The sequence below is a fragment of the Neofelis nebulosa genome, chromosome 4 (genome assembly GCF_028018385.1).
Source record: "Neofelis nebulosa isolate mNeoNeb1 chromosome 4, mNeoNeb1.pri, whole genome shotgun sequence".
NCBI lineage: Eukaryota > Metazoa > Chordata > Mammalia > Carnivora > Felidae > Neofelis > Neofelis nebulosa.
Window position 1 is genome coordinate 15913910 of NC_080785.1, and position 19324 is coordinate 15933233.

Below are 19324 nucleotides of genomic sequence, written 5' to 3' on the forward strand. Positions count from 1 at the left end.
GAACTTGCTTGCACCACGCAAACGCCCAACGCGGTGGATCCATCCCTCTGATGGGCCTGCCTCCCTCCCGGTGCTGCAGGGCACCTCCCACAGGGGACCACAGGCAGCAAAGCTAGCTAAGTCTGCCCCTCTAACCCCTGTGCACCTTGCAGATCCATCCCGTCTAATATGCCCTTGGCCAGATCCCATTGAAGCAGCACCACAAGCCTGGCAGTGTGCAAGCAGCCCAGACGGGGCCAAACCACTCCACAGTGAGTCCTGGCCCTGGGAGAGGGGAAGATAAGGTACACACCAGTCTGACTGTGGCCCCAGCGGTGGGCTGGGGGCAGACATCGGGTCTGACTGTTGCCCCACCCACCAACACAAGTTTCTCCAAATAGCACAGCGGAAGTGCCCTGCAGTTTGGAGCTACCACAGGGACTACCCAAAATGATGAAATGGAAGAATTCTCCTCAAAAGAAACTCCAGGAAGTAGCGACACCTAGCGAATTGATCAAAACCGATTTAAGCAATATAATGGAACAAGCATTTAGAATAATAGTCATAAAAGTAATTGTTTGGCTTGAAAAAAAGAATAGAGGACAACAGAGAATCTATTGCTACAGAGATCAAGGGACTGATAAATAGTTATGAGGAACTAAAAAAATGCTATAAATGAGGTGCAAAATAAAATGGAGGCGGCCATAGCACGGATTGAAGAGGCAGAGGAGAGAATATGTGAATTAGAAGATAAAATTATGGAAAAAGAAGAAGCTGAGAAAAAGAGAGATAAAAAAAAAATCCAGGAGTATGAGGGGAGAATTAGAGAACTAAGTGATACAATCAAACGGAACAATATCTGTATCATAGGAATTCCAGAAGAAGAAGAGAGAGACAAAGGGGCTGAAGGTATACTTCAACAAATCATAGCTGAGAACTTCCCTGATCTGGGGAAGGAAACAGGCATTGAAATCCAAGAAGCACAGAGAACTCCCTTCAGACGTAACTTGAATCTATCCTCTGCATGACATATCATAGTGAAACTGGCAAAATACGAGGATAAAGAGAGAATTCTGAAAGCAGCTAGGGATAAACAGGCCCTAACTTACACAGATAGACACATAAGGGTAGTAGCAGACCTATCTACTGAAACTTGGCAGGCCAGAAAGGAATGGCAGGAAATCTTCAATGTGATGAACAGAAAAAAATATGCATCCAAGAATCCTTTACCCAGCAAGTCTGTCATTCAGAATAGAAGGAGAGATAAAGGTCTTCCCAAACAAACAAAAACTGAAGGAATTCGTCACCACTAAACCAGCCCTACAAGAGATCCTAAGGGGGACTCTGTGAGTGAAATGTTGCAAGGACCACAAAGTACTAGAGACATCACTACAAACATGAAACCTACGGCTATCACAATGACTCTAAATACATATCTTTCAATAATAACACTGAATGTAAATGGACTAAATGCTCCAACCAAAAGACTTAGGGTATCATTATGGATAAAAAAAGAAGACCCATGTATTTTCTGTCTACAAGAGACCCGTTTTAGACCTGAGGACACCTTCAGATTGAAAGTGAGGGGATGGAGAACTATCAATCATGCTACTGGAAGTCAAAAGAAAGCTGGAGTAGCCATACTTATAGCAGACAAACTAGACTTTAAATTAAAGGCTGTAACAAGAGATGGAGAAGGGCATTATATAATAATTAAAGGGTCTATCAGGAAGAGCTAACAAATATAAATGTCTATGCACCGAATACGGAAGCCCCCAAATATATAAAACAATTTATCACAAACATAAGCAACCTTATTGATAAAAATGTGGTAATTGCAGGGGACTTTAATACCCCACTTACAACAATGGATAGATCATCTAGACACAGGATCAAAAAAGAAACAAGGGCCCTGAATGATACATTGGATCAGATGGACTTGACAGATCTATTTAGAACTCTGCATCCCAAAGCAACAGAATATGCTTTCTTCTCCAGTGCACATGGAACATTCTCCAAGATGGATCACATACTGGGTCACAAAACAGCCCTTCATAAGTAAACAAGAATTGAGATCATACCATGCACACTTTCAGACCACAATGCTATGAAGCTTGAAATCAACCACAGGAAAAAGTCTGGAAAACCTCCAAAGGCATGGAGGTTAAAGAACACCCTACTAAAGAATGAATGGGTCAACCAGGCAATTAGGGAAGAAATTAAAAAATATGTAGAAACAAACGAAAATGAAAATACAACAATCCAAATGCTTTGGGATGCAGCGAAGGCAGTCCTGAGAGGAGAATACATTGCAATCCAGGCTTATCTCAACAAACAAGAAAAATCCCAAATACAAAATCTAATAGCACACCAAAAGGAACTAGAAGCAGACCAGGAAAGGCACCCCAAACCCAGCAGAAGAAGAGAAATAATAGAGATCAGAGCAGAAATAAACAATATAGAATCTAAAAATACTGTAGAGCAGATCAATGAAACCATGAGTTGGTTTTTTGAAAAAATAAATAAAATTGATAAACCTCTAGCCAGGCTTCTCAAAAAAAAAAGGGAGATGACCCAAATAGATCAAATCATGAATGAAATGAAATTATTACAACCAGTCCCTCAGAAACACAAGCAATTATCAGGGAATACTATGAAAAATTATATGCCAACAAACTGGACAACCTGGAAGAAATGGACAAATTCCTAAGCACCCACACACTTCCAAAACTCAAACAGGAAGAAATAGAAAATTTGAACAGACCCATAACCAGAGAAGAAATTGAATCAGTTATCAAAAATCTCCCGACAAATAAGAGTCCAGGACCAGATGGCTTCCCTGGAGAATTCTACCAGACATTTAAAGCAGAGATAATACCTATCCTTCTCAAGCTGTTCCAAAAAATAGAAAGGGAAGGAAAACTTCCAGGCTCATTCTATGAAGCCAGCACTACTTTGATTCCCAAACCAGACAGAGACCCAGCAAAAAAAGAGAACAACAGGCCAATATCCCTGATGAATATGGATGCAAAACTTCTCAACAAGATACGAGCAAATTGAATTCAACAGCATATAAAAGAATTATTCACCATGATCAAGTGGGATTCATTCCTGGGCTGCAGGGCTGGTTCAACATTCGCAAATCAATCAACATGATACATCACATTAATAAAAGAAAGAAAAGAACCATATGATCCTGTCAATCAATGCAGAAAAAGCATTGACAAAATTCAGCATTCTTTCCTAATAAAAACCCTCGAGAAAGTTGGGATAGAAGGAACATACTTAAACATCATAAAAGCCATTTATGAAAAGCCCACAGCTAATATCATCGTCAATGGGGAAAAACTGAGAGCTTTCCCCCTGAGATCAGGAACACGACAGGGATGTCCACTCTCACCGCTGTTGTTTAACATAGTGTTGGAAGTTCTAGCATCAGCAATCAGACAACAAAAGGAAATCAAAGGCATCAAAATTGGCAAAGATGAAGTCAAGCTTTCACTTTTTGCAGATGACATGATATTATACATGGAAAACCCGATAGACTCCACCAAAAGTCTGCTAGACCTGATACATGAATTCAGCAAAGTCGCAGGATACAAAATCAATGTATGGAAATCATTTGCATTCTATACACTAGTAATGAAGCAATAGAAAAACAAATAAAGAAACTGATCCCATTCTCAATTGCACCAAGAATCATAAAATACCTAGGAATAAACCTAGCCAAAGATGTAAAAGATCTGTATGCTGAAAACTATAGAAAGCTTATGAAGGAAATTGAAGAAGATACAAAGAAATGGAAAAACATTCCGTGCTCATGGATTGGAAGAATAAATATTGTTAAAATGTCAATACTACCCAAAGCAATCTACACATTCAGTGCCATCCCAATCAAAATTGCACCAGCATTCTTCTCAAAGCTCGAAGAAGCAATCCTAAAATTTGTATGGAACCACAAAAGACTCCGAATAGCCAAAGTAATTTTGAAGAAGAAGACCAAAGCAGGAGGCATCACAATCCCAGACTTTAGCCTCTACTACAAAGCTGTAATCACCAAGACAGCATGGTATTGGCACAAAAACAGACACACAGACCACTGGAATAGAATAGAGACTCCAGAAGTGGACCCACAAACGTATGGCCAACTAATCTTTGACAAAGCAGGAAAGAATATCCAATGGAAAAAAGACAGTCTCTTTAACAAATGGTGATGGGAGAACTGGACAGCAACATGCGGAAGAATGAAAGTAGACCACTTTCTTACACCATTCACAAAAATAAACTCAAAATGGATAAAGGACCTGAACGTGAGACAAGGAACCATCAAGACTCTAGAGGAGAAAGCAGGAAAAAACCTCTCTGACCTCAGCTGCAGCAATTTCTTACTTGACACATCCCCAATAGTTCATTGGAACCTCATGAAGATAAAAATCTTCTGCACTGCAAAGGAAACAATCAGCAAAACTAAAAGGCAACCGACAGAATGGGAAAAGATATTTGCAAATGACATATCGGACAAAGGGCTAGTATCCAAAATCTATAAAGAACTCACCATACTCCATGCCCAAAAAACAAATAATCCATGAAGAAATGGGCAGAAGACATGAATAGACACTTCTCTAAAGAAGACATCCAGATGGCCAACAGGCACTTGAAAAGATGTTCAACGTCACTCCTCATCAGGGAAATACAAATCAAAACCACACTGAAATGGCTAAAGTGAACAAATCAGGAGGCTGTAGATGCTGGAGAAGATGTGGAGAAATGGGAACCCTGTTGCGCTGCTGGTGGGAATGCAAACTGGTGCAGCCGCTCTGGAAAACAGTGTGGAGATTCCTCAAAAAATTAAAAATAGATCTATCCTATGACCCAGCAGTAGCACTGCCAGGAATTTCCCCTAGGGATACGGGAGTGCTGATGCATAGGGGCACTTGTACCCCAATGTTTATAGCAGTACTTTCAACAATAGCCACATTATGGAAAGAGCCTAAATGTCCATCAACTGATGAATGGATAAAGAATTGTGGTTTATATACACAATGGAATACTACTTGGCAATGAGAATGAATGAAATATGGCCTTTTGTAGCAATGTGGATGGAACTGGAGAGTGTTATGTTAAGTGAAATAAGTCATATAGATTAAGACAGATACCATATGTTTTCACTCTTATGTGGATCCTGAGAAATTTAACAGAAGACCATAGGGGAGGGGAAGGGGGAAAAAAGTTAGAGAGGGAGGGAGGCAAACCATAAGAGACTCTTAAATACTGAGAATCAACTGAGGGTTGATGGGGGGGGGTGCAAGGGAGGGGAATGTGGGTGATGGGCATTGAGGAGGGCACCTGTTGGGATGAGCACTGGGTGTTGTAAGGAAACCAATTTGACAATGAATTTCATAATAAAAAAAATAAACATAAGCCTATTTTGTTTAATATAAGTATTGTTACCTTGGCTTTCTTTTCACTTCCATTTGCGTGATAAATATTTTTCACTCTTCACTTTCAATCTGCATGTGGCTTTAGGTCTGAAGTGGGTCTCTTCTAGGCAGCATGGAGATGGGTCTTGTTTTTTTATCCATTCTGTCACCTTATATCTCTTGATTGGAGTGTTTATAGTCCATTTACATTCGATGTAATTATTGATAGGTATGTACTTATTGCCATTTTGTTAGTTGTTTTGTGGTTGTTTTTGTAATTCTCTGTTCCTTTCTTCTCTTGCTCTCTTCTCTCACAATTTGGTGGGTTTCTTTAGTGATATAATTGGATTCCCCTTTCTTTATATTTTGCATATGTGTTACCAGTTTTTGGTACGTGGTTACCCTTACATTTATATATAACATCTTATGTATATAGCAGTCCCTATGAAATTGATGGTCACTTAAGTTTGAATCCATTCATAAAGCACTAAACTTTTACTCTTCTCCGTTCCTCATGTTTTAGTTATGTGGTGTCTTACTTTACCTCCTTTTACTTAGTGAACATCTTGACTCGTTTTTATGGATGTACTTAATTTTACTGCTTTTATGCTTCTTTTCTTACTCTTTATTACAATCTTTCATTTCTACTCAAAGAGCCCCTTTTAACATTTTTGTAGGGCTGTTTGAGTAGTGGTGAATGTCTTTAACTTTCATTTGTCTGGGAAACTTTTTATCTCTTCTATTCTGAATGGTAGACTTGCTGGACAGAGTATTCTTGGTTGCAGGTTTTTTTTCTTTCAGCACTTTGAATATATCATGTCACTCCCTTCTGGCCTGCAAAGTTTATTCTAAAAAGTCCAATGATAGCCCTATGGGGTTTCCCTTGTATATAACTGTTTTTTTCTCTTGCTTCTTTTAAAATTCTCTCTTGATCACTACTGTTTGCCATTTTAATTACCATTTGTGATGTGAACCTCCTTGGGTTGATTTTGTTGGGGGATCTCTGTGCCTTCTGGATCTGGATTCCTGTTTCCTTCCCCAGATTCAGGAAGTTTTCAGCTATTATATCTTCAAGTAAAATTTCTGCCTCCATTTTTTTTTTCTTTCTTCTTCTTTTGGGACCCTTACAATGCAAATGTTATTACATTCGATGGTGTCATTGAGTTCCCTTAATCTATTCTCATTTATTATTATTATTCTTTTTTCTTTCTTTTTTCTGCTTGATTGCTTCCCATCACTCTGTCCTCCAGGTCATTGATCCATTCTTATGCTTCCACTAGCCTACTATGTATTCCTTCTAGTGTATTTTTAATCTCAGTGATTGAGTTATTCATCTCTGATTGGTTCTTTTTCATGTTTTCTGTTTCCTTGTTGAGAGTCTCACTGAGGTCCTCCACTCTTTTCCCAAGTCCAGTGGGTATCTTTATGACCATTACTTTAAATTCTTTATCAGTCGTATTACTTATCTCTGTTTTGCTTAGCTCTCTTGATGTGATTTTGTTCTATTTCATTTGGGACATATTATTCTGTCTCCTTGTTTTGTCTCACTCTCTGTGTCTATGTGTTAGGAATGTCAGCCATGTCTTCTGCTCTTGAAAGTAGTGCAATGTCCCCTGTTCTCTAGGATCTTGTGCTTCAGGGATGTTTCCTATGTGTATTGTGTTTGCCCTACTTTTGTGGCTGAGCTGTGTCCTTCTTCAGTCCAGTCATCTGCAGTGACTCTCTTTACCTGTTGTGGGCAGGGTTTGGTCCCTGTGGCCAGTCTGGGATCACCTTGGGCTTGAGGTGGTTCACACCAGGCATTTGCCAGAGATGCAGTGGCACTGAACTTCAGGACACTTTCCCTGTGTTGTCCCTTGGAAGCTTTTGTTGGTGGGCAGGGCCTGCAGTTAGGCCCAATATCTGCCCCCAGCCCACTGCTGGGGCCACACTTGAACAGGTTTGTGTGATTATCTCCCCCTTTACCCAGGGCAAGAATCACTTTGGGATGGTGCTGGCCTCTGTGGGGGCTGCTTGCACACTGCCATGCTTGTGGTGCTGCTTTAGATGGACTTCTGCCAGGGGTGGGTTGGAGTTGTGGTCCGCAGAAAAGCATGCAGAGGCATTGGTGGGGTGGGGTTGCTGTTAACAAGGTAGATGGAGAGTGTTCGCTGGCTGGACTGGTTCCTGCAGGTGCCTGTCTACCTAGGCTAGGGGATGGGGGAGGGAAATGGCTCTGCCAGCTTTTTGTTCATGGAGAAGTCTCTTAAAGGTCTCTGCCCCTCCAGCACAAGTTCTGAGTTTAATAAGTAAGTCTCCTTCCCTTATATCCCTATTTTTCAAACTGCAGCTTCTCTGTTGTATCTCAGCAGGTCTGTTTGTTATGCTGTTTCTTTCAGGGTGGGGACTCAGTTTGCTGTCACCTCCTGACTTTCCTTGGGCAGAGCCTGCTGAGTTTTACAGTTCTAGGTGTCAAGCCCCGCTGATTATAAGAACTTGTTACGTTATGCCCCTCTGTTTTTCAGAGCCAAATGATATGAGGATTTGTCCTCCCAGTGTGGGTCCCCCAGGCATGGGGTGCCTGGTGTGGGGTCTGCTCCTCTCCCTTCTCCATGCCTGTGTGTCCCTCCCTCCTGTAGACAGTATCATAGGTCAGTTTGTTTCCCAACCTCATCTTTGTCCTTCCTACCTTTTTCTGATGTGGCCTCTTCTCTACTTTTAGCTGTGGAGGGTCTGTTGTTCTGCCAGTCTTTGGGTTGTTTTCTGGGTTCTTTACACTGATGTGGGTGTTATTTAGGAGTGTCCATGGGATGAGGTGAGCTTAGGACCCTCCTATTCTGCCATCTTCCCTGAAAGTCCTCGACCTGTTTCTAGTTTTAGTGACTACGGATAATCTGTAAATATCCTTGTGCATATCTTTGGGCACATGTGTTTTTAGAAAGTTGTCAGTAACTAAATTTAAAATTGAGTTGTGCATTTTATTTCGCTGGGCACTCTGCTCAAACATTGTGGGGTATTTAGTAAAGTGGGGAAGATGGGCAGTAGGATTCACAAAGTCCAGTATCATGTTTCTATAAAATTATTCATCTTCATTTTAATCAATTCTAGGATAATGACCAGAAAGGGCTAGAGTTTAGGGATGGATATGTTTAGGAGTCTGTTGGCTTGATTTATAACTCTTAAATATTTAAATATATGGCATATGGACTTCCATTTTTACCTTTGCCCATGGCTCTGTAAATAGTAAATGCAGAACCACTAAAGAAAGAAAGGCAAAGACATCTTAATGCCTAATTTGCAATACCCCCCTCCCCCCATGAAATCATTCTAGGAAACACTTTGGACATGGGACATTAAGTTTCACAGTGACTTGAAAGAGATCTTCTATTCAGACCTAGGGATAAAACTAGGCCAAATTATATGCTAATTATACCTAGATTTTCTTTCTTTGAATTTTTTTCTTAGCTATTTTTATAAAGTGATGTTTTTATTTTTAAAACTTATGTTAGTATTGAAAAAGTCATTGTCTTAGTCCTTTTGGGCTGCTATAACAAAGTACCACAGACTGGGTAGCTTATAAACAACAAATTTATTGTTCAGTGCTGGAGGCTGTGAAGTCCAAGATGAAAGGCTGCAGCATATTCACTGTGGTGAGCACCGCCCCCCCCCCCCCCCATCTTCCTGGTTCTTAGCCACATTCTCACTGTGTCCTGACACAGTGGAAGGGGTGAGAGTTGTGTAGGGACTCCTTTCTAATGGCACTAGTCTCGTTCATGAGGGCTCCATCCTCGTGACCTAAGTACCTCCCAAGGGCCTCACCTTTGACTACTATCATCTGTGGGGTTTAGGATTTCAACATATGAATTAGGGAGGGGATACAAAATATTCAGACCATAGCAGTCACTAATCTCCCCTAATTTTGCCTATAGAAATCTGGCTGTTCAGGTCGGTCATAAGATTATGTCAAAGGTACCAACGGACAATTTTATGACAATGCATATTATTTTTTAACAATAAAAGGTACTCTTGTACGTGCACCGGTTTACTGTAAAGACGGATTAATTTGGCACATTCTGGAGCACCATGGAGAAGAGGGCATACTCAGGAATCAGATTGCCTGAGTTTGAGTCCTAGCTCTGCCACTAACTAGCCTTACAAGCTGTATGATCTTGAGTACATTTCTTAACCTTCCTGTGCTGTCGTCTCCTTCTCAGTAGAGTAAGGTGATAATTGTGTATATCTGGAAACATTGTTACAAAGGCTAAACAAAGTGATATATAGAGAGTTTAGAACAGTGTCTGGTACATAGTTAATATTTGGCAACAGCCTTTATTTTATGTAGAATTGTTGTAATTCTAGTTCTAAGGGTGAGTTTAGTGCTTCACTTCCTTGCTTGCTGACAGCTGCAGGCATCCATGATCCAAGAAGATGCCACCGAGGACATTGAAGGTGACAACTCCAGCCCTTCCATGAGCACAGGTCAGAGGGCTTCTGCAGGTGGCCACGGGGCTCAGGATGACCATGAAGAAGAGGTATGTGGGATTCAACACCCAACAAAGATTTCCCAGTTTGTACAGATTCTAGATGTGGGATCTCACCAAGGGTGATGGTCAAATGTTTAACAGCCAGTAAGTAGGGCATGGGCACCAGCTCACCTGAAAGCACTTAGGCAGTAGATCTGGGAGGGTCAGGGAGACCCTGCTGGTGGCAGTCCTGTAGTTGCAAAGTCATGGGAAGTTGGGGTGGTCCCAAAGGAGGGGGAGTGCATATAGGATCAGAACAACAGCTACTCACCAGCCAACCTAGGAGTGTTTTAATATTTTAACCCAGTTACTGCTGTATCTGTGAGTGTGGGGTGAATATCAGCCTTCAGATTTACTGACAGAGAAGGTCCTCAGTGCTAGTCGGTCCTCCTTTTTTTTTTTTTTTTTTTTTTAAAGTGTATTCATTTATTTTGAGAGTGAGCGAGCAAGTGTGAGTTGCGGGAGAGGGTCAGAGAAAGTGGAAGAGAGAGAATCCCAGGCAGGTTCCACGCTGTCAGTACAGAGGCTGAGGAGGGGCTCGATCCCACAAACTGTGAGATCATGATCTGAGCCGAAATCAAAGAGTCAGACGCTTAACCAACTGAGTTGCCCAGGCGCCCTGCTAGTGAGGCCTCCTTGACTCAGAATTGTACCCCTGGGAGTCAGCTATGTTTATTATGAGGTGCCCAGTCAGTACCCCTCACACCATGAGAGCAGAGCCTGAATCTAGCCCAACTGAAGAAGTAAAAGGGAGGCTGTTAATTCTCAGCCCGCCTCCCCAGCAGAAGCACGCCCAGCTGCTGTCCCCTCTTTGTTCTCCTGTCTCAACCCAACCCTGGCTCTGCTGAGACTTTGCTGACCTATCTTTGTAACGTTATCTGCCTCTCCTGTGAATTCAGGAATTGCTTTGTTCCCTCCTCCCTCCCTACCCCTTTCTGTCCAAGAGCAGCCACTCCCCCTCAGGAATGTGCCACATTTTCCCAGCTGAAGGCAGGTGGCTGTTTTTATATTACCACCGAAGTATCCCATAAGCCTGAACGGGCTGGGGACTTTAACTGGAGCTCTGTTCTAATCCTGGAGTGGGGACGGGGTTCCTGTGAAGCCTGAGAGATGCTATAAGAAGTTCCATTTGTGGTGTTAATTACTTAAAAAAAAATTCATTTAAACTAATGGATAGTCAATTAGAAATAATGAAAAATCTGGATCAAGTTTTTCCGACAAGATTCCAGGAACAGAAAGTAACCCATATTAGTGGCTATTAATATTACTAAGCCTGCCAGACCTGAGGGGATGTTTTAGAATCCAGCCCACACATCGTTGACTCATCCAGTCCCAGCCCGTCCAGTACAACCTCTCTCGTCTGTTCTTCCCATGCCCTCAATATTTACCCTCTCGGTGTTCATCTTCTGCCTCTGCCATGTACTGGCTGCCCTTGTTTGGGCAACTTGAGGCTCCATTTGTAGGTCCCTTCCCCCAAGTACAATCATGTGTGGATCGTCCATTGCCAAGCATATATACAGGCTTGGCTCTTTTGTCCCCTCAAGGTCCTCTCTGACCTCTGTCTACACCAGGTGTTGGCCAAACTCTGGGTCAAGTTCTGCAGACTGCCAAGTCTGCCCAAGACTTCTGACACTAGCCACAGGTTTGGGGGCCCCCAGGACCACCCTCTCTTCAGACCAGTCAGTTAAAAATTCAGGGTCCCCTCAGATTCCCTCAGGGTTGGTGATTTCTAGAACGACTTACAGAATTCAATGAAGTTTAACCCTTACTTACAGTTAGGCTTTTACTGTAGCTCAAATATGCAGATCAGAAGCAGCCGGAGGAAGAGGTGCGTAGACAGAATCTGACGCTGGGAGGGTTCCAAATCCCAGAATTCTGTGTCCTTAGAGAGACATTTGTCTCCGGGCCTCAACATGTGGCACTGTGCACACAGCATTGCCAGCCCAGGAAGCTCACCGGAGCTCCAGCATCCAAAGCTTTATTGGGGTTTCATTACGTAGGCGTGCAACTCAGTGGTTGTGCTCACTCTCCAACTCCATCCTCTCCTTGGAGGCTGGGCTGGTAACACATGGCTCCAAGTCTGAACCCTCCAACCACAGGAACCATCCGATGTGGTCCCAGGGGCTCACCGTGAAGAACACAGACAGTTCTTTCAGGTGGGAGACGTCAGGAGTTTAGAGGTTGCCTCCCTGGAGCCAGGACAAAGCCAGCCCTCTCCTTGGGTGGGGTTCATTCTTCACCACTCATTCCTCCATTCCCTTGCCTCACTCCCCTCTCTGCCCTTCCCTGCCCTTCACCTCCTCCCAGCTGTTTTCATTGCTGAGTCAGAGGCATTGATTCCTGTCTCCTCTCCAGAGCTCCTGACATGGTTGACTGCACCCTCCATGCCTTCCTCGGTATTTCTCTATCCTTGGCCGCACCCCTGTGACTCCTTCTGGGACTCTGACCTCTTCTTTCCATCATCCATGTCTTTCTTTCTCACCTCCAGATGAACTTTTCCCAGGCTGGGAGCTCTGTGATCTTTCCCTCGTGTGTCTTCCTGGTCCCCTTACCTCCCACAGGTGAGTCCTACGTGTTCACTTCCAGCCCGGACTGTTCTTCTGAACCTGTTCTTCCTCTGTCACTGTGTGCTGAGAGATTCTACTTGTGTGGCCAGCTGTCACCTGAGACACAACACACCTGAACCTATCACTAATGTCCTTCTCCAATTTATCCATTTCTGTCAATGCCATTCTTTTAGCCCCTCGGACTCAAGACCCTCAGAGCCCTGTAAGACCCTGGCCCCTGCTGGGTCAGAGGCCCTTTTTCTGCATTCCCACAGTACTGCTGAGTCTTGATTATTGCACTTTTCCATGCACCCTGTCCCCACCACGCTGCGAGCCACCTGAGGGCCAGGATGGTGCCAGTCACACTGTTCCCCCGACAGCATCAGAGTACGTGAAGGGAACAGCATGCTCTTGCTCTGTGTGTGCTGTTCCTTCCCCTTCATCTCTAGATTAGTGAGCTTGTCAACAAACAGGCTTTTTTGCTTATAAGGCTCTGCCTTTGCTAGTCCATTTTGCCACCAGATTAATCATCCCCCCAAGACTTCTTTATTCCCCCTCCCCACCCCGGCCACTTTTCATTCAGATGCTGTTTATGGTTTCTCATTGACTCCAACTTATTTTCCCAACTCTGTTCTTTACTGAAACTTCAGCACCTTGGGGGCTCCTTTCTAGTCCTCACCAAACAAGCACCTACTTCCAGCCAAATTGTTTCCCGCCCAGAACTTGCCTTCCTGATGTTCCCAAGCACCCACCTTTTCCTTACTGGGAGTCATTTTCTTCACCAGGAATGATCTTGCTTATCTTTTACTTCCAGATGCCTCCCCAGCCTTCCCGGCCCAGCACAGACCTCACCTCCTGTGACACCTTACTGCCCAGTCTCTCTTCTTCTTTGAACTTCTTTCAGCTACTTCTGGGAAATGTTCCTGCACACACACTGTACCCTACTTTGCGCTGCTAACTCTCTCCCTACGAGCATATTAATATTTGTTTTCCCCTAGTTCGGCTGGAAGTGCCTTAAGAGCGGAGCACATGTTTTATTCATCGGTATATCATTAGTAAGACCTTTCATGGAGGAAATACTTAATGAAATAGAATAAAAAATTCTCTCTTTCAGTTCAACTTTGGAGACATCTTTGTGCATCAAGCCATCCACACGATCGAGTACTGCCTGGGCTGCATTTCAAACACAGCCTCTTACCTCCGGCTCTGGGCCCTCAGCCTGGCTCACGCACGTGAGTGAGCTGCCCTCGGGGTCACGATCAGATCTCCCCTGGGAAACAGAAGCAAAGCGCTTGTTTGGAGAAGTGCCTTCTCTGGGTTATTTATGGCATGTTTGCCCAAAGAATGGTTGATTTTTCTTAGGAAGAAGTGACTTTTTCTGTAGGTCTGACTTTATGTTACTGGAGTAGTTAGCCTCTGTGTCAGTTTCCTGTTGCTGCTATAACAAATTGCCCCCGTTTAGCAGCTTAAAACAAATGCAAATATACTGTCTTACAGTTCTGGAGTTGTAGAACCAAGATGTCAGCAGGGCTGGGTTCTTTCTAGAAGCTCTAGGGGGGAATCCATTTCCCTGCCATTTCTATTTTTAGAGGATGCCTGCATTTCTTGGCTCTTGGGCTCATCAGTCCGATTCCTGCTTCATTCATCATGTCTCTATTTTCTCTGGCTCTGACTCCTTTGCTTTCTTCTTCTAAGGACCATGTGGTTACCTTGGGCCTACCTGGATAATCCAGGATGATCTCCTTATCTCAGCACCCCTTCACTTTAATCCTGTCTGCTTAATCCATTCCTTTTTTTTTTTTTAAGTTTATTTATTTATTTTGAGAGAGAAAGAGAGGGCACATAAGAGCATGAGTTGAGGTGGGGGGCAGAGAGAGAGGGGGAGAGAGGATCCCAAGCAGTCTCCACGCTGTCAGCGCAGAGCCCAACTTGGGGCTCGAACTCATGAACTGTCGGATCATGACCTGAGCCGAAATCAAGAGTCAGGTGCTTAACTGGCTGAGCCATCCAAGTGCCCCCTGCTTAATCCATTCTTAATCCCTTTTTGCCATATAGCTTTTTCTTAAGATTAGAACATGGCCATCTTTGGGGGCTTCACTTTGAGAGAAGGCCTGCCTTGATTGTGAGCATCGGTGGGAAGTAGGCCAGTTGGCTGACCCTTGAGCTGCACCCACCCCGCCCCACCAGGGGTACTCACCACCTCACAGGGTCATGCTAAGCCCAATTTTGGTCATGATTCCATCCCCAGGGGTTACTTAAGTCTGGAATCCTAACTCATCAAGTTACTTTGTAGGATCCTTCTTGATCCCTGCCTGATTCTCCAGTCTCGTCCCTTGGTATTGCCCTCAATGCCCCACCAGTCCCTGGTACCCACCCATTTCATAGGCAGTGACCACCAGGACCTGCACTGAGGCTCCTGAGGCTGCCACACGCTCTGGGCCCCTCTGTGTTGGCCCTGCAGCCCCCTTTCCTGAAATCTTCCTTTCTTCCTTAGCTTTCTCCTCACCTGATTTCTAATTCCTCCTTCAGAGCTCACTCAAACGGCACCTCCCCTGGCAATCTTCCTCCCTGATCTCCAGTCTGGCAGGTGCCCTTTCCCTGGGTTCTGGGAGTGCCCCCTCCTAACACTGATTGCAGTTCAGTCCTGATTGGCCTGTGTCCCTACTGGACTGTGAGCTCCTGAAAGGCATCGACCCTGATTTCCACCCCTGCATTCCCAGCCCTGAGCACAATGTGTGGAACAGAGAGATCAGGCCAAAATATGTGCTAGATGGGTAGAAACCAAAGCAAGGAAAGTGAGCCTGCTTCTTGATTTTTAGCAGAAATGCAAGTACTCACTGTTAGCCTTCGTGGCTTGGGCTGTGTTCATTTCCTTACATCAACTCCCACACATACACTTTACCTGTGTGCACACAGGTGCTTGGATGCATACATCCACAAGCACCTGCCTGTGTTTGCTTGTGCATTGACATGCACTCATGTGAGGTGGTTTCCCAGGGCCCCGAAGTGGATCTCTAAGCTTCGTGTGGTCAAGTGGTGTTTGATGTCAGCTTTTAGCTCTGTTCCCAGATGCGGTTTGGAAGCGTCACGTCACAAGAGGGCTGAGGCCAGATGGGACAGGAGGGTGCTCTCTGACCAGTCCATGCCCATTGAAGATGCAATTTGACATCAGAAAATCCATATGGCTTATAGCTGCCTGGCACGGTCTACCCGTTGGATCTTTCTAGAACTTCCTGAGACATATAGTTCCCACAGAATATCTTCAACTCATGCTAACAAACTTGCTTGAAGAGGTGGTTTGGCAGAAAACAGATGCTGATTTAAGTCCTAGTTTCTCTTCTGCCACTTTTAGCTCAGTAACTCAGGCAAGCAGGCTAACCTGTGTGTGCCTTGGCTTTCCTGTGTGGTTCCGGTAGTGAGCCTGCTGTGTCAGTCAACCAAGGCTAGCATGTGTTGCAGTCACTACCAGCCCTGGATCTCAGCAGCTTAAACAATGGAAATGTACTTACTCTATCACATCTGTTCATCAGTGCCATGCTGAGACCTAAGTTGAGGGAGGCTGTATTTGGATACATGCTTCAAAAATCACCCAGATGGGGGTACAAGGAGGAGGTGAGAGTGAAACATTGGAAATTAACACACTTTCCCATTGTGTTACTCCAGCAGAAAGCCAGGGCTGGGGGACAGGGCACAGCACAGGTGCAGATACTCCCCCTTGTGTCCTCACATGTCTCTCTTCTCATCATGTCCAAATATCCACTTGCAAGTGACAGGTCTTTATCTCTCTGGGCCATGCCACTTTGACCTTTTGGCTGGGTGACCTCTAGTCTCAACCCAACAATGTAATGGTAGTATCTCCCCAAAAGGGAGAGTGTGAGCAAGCTTTCTGGTGTCTCTTCTTATAAAGGCACTAATCCCATCATGAGGGCCCCACCTTTATGACCTCATCAACCCTTAATCACCTCCCAATGGCCCCTTCTCCAAATACCCTCAATTTGGTGGGTAGGGATTCAACATAGGAATTGGAGGGTGGGCGGGACACAAACATGCAGTCCATATCAAATCATATTCTACGCATTCTGTTGTGTTTCGCTTCTCTCGTGTAACATTTTGTTGCTCAGATTTATTCATGTTGCTGCTGGTAGCTGTAGTTTGCTCACTTTCACTGGTGAATACTGTGCCTCCATATGTTTGTTGTCATGACAGAAACTCCTCTATTGTGAGCACTGCCCTAGACAGTCTCGTACAGGTGCCCCAGGGCACATGTGCCTGAGTTTTCTACCTGAAGAGCACAGTGTTGGGATTCTAGGGTGTGCAGACCCAGGTATATGGCATGAAAAAACCCTGCACTTGCTACATAAACTCTGTGGTTGAGAAGGTTTCTCTTGCTCTTACAGAATTGTCTGAAGTGCTCTGGACCATGGTGATGAACATTGGCCTTCGCGTGCGAGGCTGGGGAGGACTCATTGGAGTCTTCATCATTTTTGCCATATTTGCTGTTCTGACGGTAGCCATCCTTCTGATCATGGAGGGTCTCTCTGCGTTCCTGCATGCCCTGCGACTACACTGGTGAGCGTGGCTGCACTGGGGAGGCTCTGTGTGCTCTAGAGAGAGATGATGGGCCATAGGACCAGCCAGCTGAGGTCACATCCTGACCCAGTTTGAGTCACCTGTTAGCCAACAGGTTGGCTATTACATGGCAATATTACATGATGAGGTGTGTGTATGTGTGTGCCTATGTGTGTGTGTATACACATATGATGGCTGCCCTAGGATTAATGTTAGTTCCCATTTACTCATTCTCTTTTATTTTTATTATTACTTTTTAAATGTTTATTTATTTTTGAGAGAGAGAGAGAGTAGAGGAGGGGCAGAGAGAGAGAGAGGGATAGAGGGTCCAAAGCAGGCTCTGTGCTGACAGCAGAGAGCCCGATTCAAACTCACGAACTGTGGGATCATGACTAGAGCCAAAGTTAGATGCTTAACTGACTGAGCCACCCAGGCGCCCCTTACTTGTTCTCTTTTAAGAGTTCATTTGTTATATCACAACTAGCTTCAAGATAAGGAACACTTCAAGTATTGGGAAGATGACAGATCTGAGATAGTCTCACAGTGGCATACTTAGTGAATCTGGGACATTAGGCCCTTGGTGCTGAGTGCAGGAACTATACCAGAAGTACAGGCTACTAACCTCTACAAAGTGGGAACAGAAGAAGGGTACCTGGAAGGAGGAAGGCACTCACAGGAGGCCCTTGACATCCGCAGATGTGTCCGGAGATTATGAGCCCTCACTAGGCTTACAAATATGAAAACTTTTGTTGAAGCTCCTGTTTTTCTAACAAGTCATAGGTTGGCCAAGAATTTTGAGTGTGTGCTCATACCCTTAAGCTGCAGAGACTGTCTTTAGCTCTCACCGATGCTTTCTACCTCCCTCTGTGTGCGCTGTTCATAAAGAAAAGTTTTTACATACTCCGTGTATGGAGTGGAGGGAATCACAGCGCCCCTGCCTCAGGTTATGACATCGGCTCTCCCCATGTCCTTAAGGAAATGAACCCTGTAACATAATCAAGCGTGAATGATCATGCGTGATGTCTGCGATGTAAATTACAAGAACGTTAAGTCAGGGTCCTGGGTTTTGTGAAATAGCATAAGCCCCGTGGTTAAGATGAGGATGGAGAAGAAAAACCACGTGGAACCTCGTGAAGCATTCTCTCATCACGAGCTCGTGAGACAAGACTTCACAGCGAATGCTTCCCTGCTTGTGGGAGCCGTGGTGGGGGTCGGGTGGCTCTGCCGTCGTCTGAGAGGCTGGTGGCAGGGGCCTGGAGGAAGTGGGGTGGGATAGGAAAGGAAAAGTGTGACTGGGAGGCAAGAGAAGGATTTTTATAAGCCTCAGAGGATCCCTGTGGTGGCCACCAACGTGAGTGTCTTCCCCGGCACACCTTCCCGACCCTGTGCTTGATTTTACAAATGCCCCGCTTCTTCCCTTCCCGGCCAGCCTCTAGCTTACATGTTTTTATCTCGCTTTTTTTTTTTTTTTTTGCCACCCCTCCCCCCCCCAAGGGTGGAGTTCCAGAACAAGTTCTATGTCGGGGCCGGTTACAAGTTTTCTCCTTTCTCCTTTAAATACATCCTGGAAGGGACATCGGAGGAATAGCGGCAGGTCCCGTGGCTGCCGCATCTTCTGCCTCAGTCTCTGTGCCTGTGAAAGAAGTTCAGCTTTGTCTTCAATGGCGGCCTGTGCTAGGCAGTCAATGGATGATTGTTCTTAGCTATCTGGAGACAGGAAGCCGTGTATATTTTACTTATAAGCCTTGGAATTTGATACGACTTAACCATGTCACAGAGGAACCGACCTCATGTGGGGTCGTCATTGTCAAAAACTAAAATGACTGAGAAATGGGGAGCGCTACACTGATGTTTTCCTGCAATATTGTAAGTATTATATGCAAGAAAATAAACTTCTGGGCCATTTCCTTGTTCTTTAAGATGTCTTTGTCCAAAATTATTCTGTAATATTTAGTATTGATAGTTACAGGCCAAAGCTCAACAATAGAGTTACACAAACTAATTTAAGAGGATTATGTTTATTTTATTCTTTCATTTCCTGGTTCCTCAGACGTGTTTTTTCCTTGGCCAGGGCTAAGCTTTATAAGATTAGGAACTTTCTCATGAATCTCCACTCCAGGTGGGAAAGAAAGGGTAATGTTCCCTGGACAGATGGCTGGCCCCATGTGGCTCTGTTGTTAAACCCTGTGGAATGAAGTGTGGCAACATATCATCAGTGACTGTTTGCTGGATGCACATTGTGCTGCAGGAACTGGAGAAAGAGATTTGAAGACTCGAGAAAGTTCTGGAAAACAGCCTGCCAGACAGG

At 44.4% G+C, this 19324-nt stretch overlaps 1 protein-coding gene across 3 annotated transcripts in view; it reads left to right on the forward strand.

Moving 5' to 3' along the window:
- Positions 1-18935, forward strand: part of ATP6V0A4 (ATPase H+ transporting V0 subunit a4) — a 96109-nt gene extending 77174 nt beyond the window's left edge. For all 3 annotated transcript variants that reach the window (XM_058724138.1, XM_058724137.1, XM_058724139.1), the window contains 4 exons: positions 9782-9910; positions 13562-13679; positions 16845-17016; positions 18511-18935. In XM_058724138.1, coding sequence (XP_058580121.1) covers positions 9782-9910; positions 13562-13679; positions 16845-17016; positions 18511-18604 — 513 coding nt within the window. In that variant the 3' untranslated portion in view covers positions 18605-18935. The remainder of the gene's footprint in view (positions 1-9781; positions 9911-13561; positions 13680-16844; positions 17017-18510) is intronic.
- Positions 18936-19324: the final 389 nt, after the last annotated feature.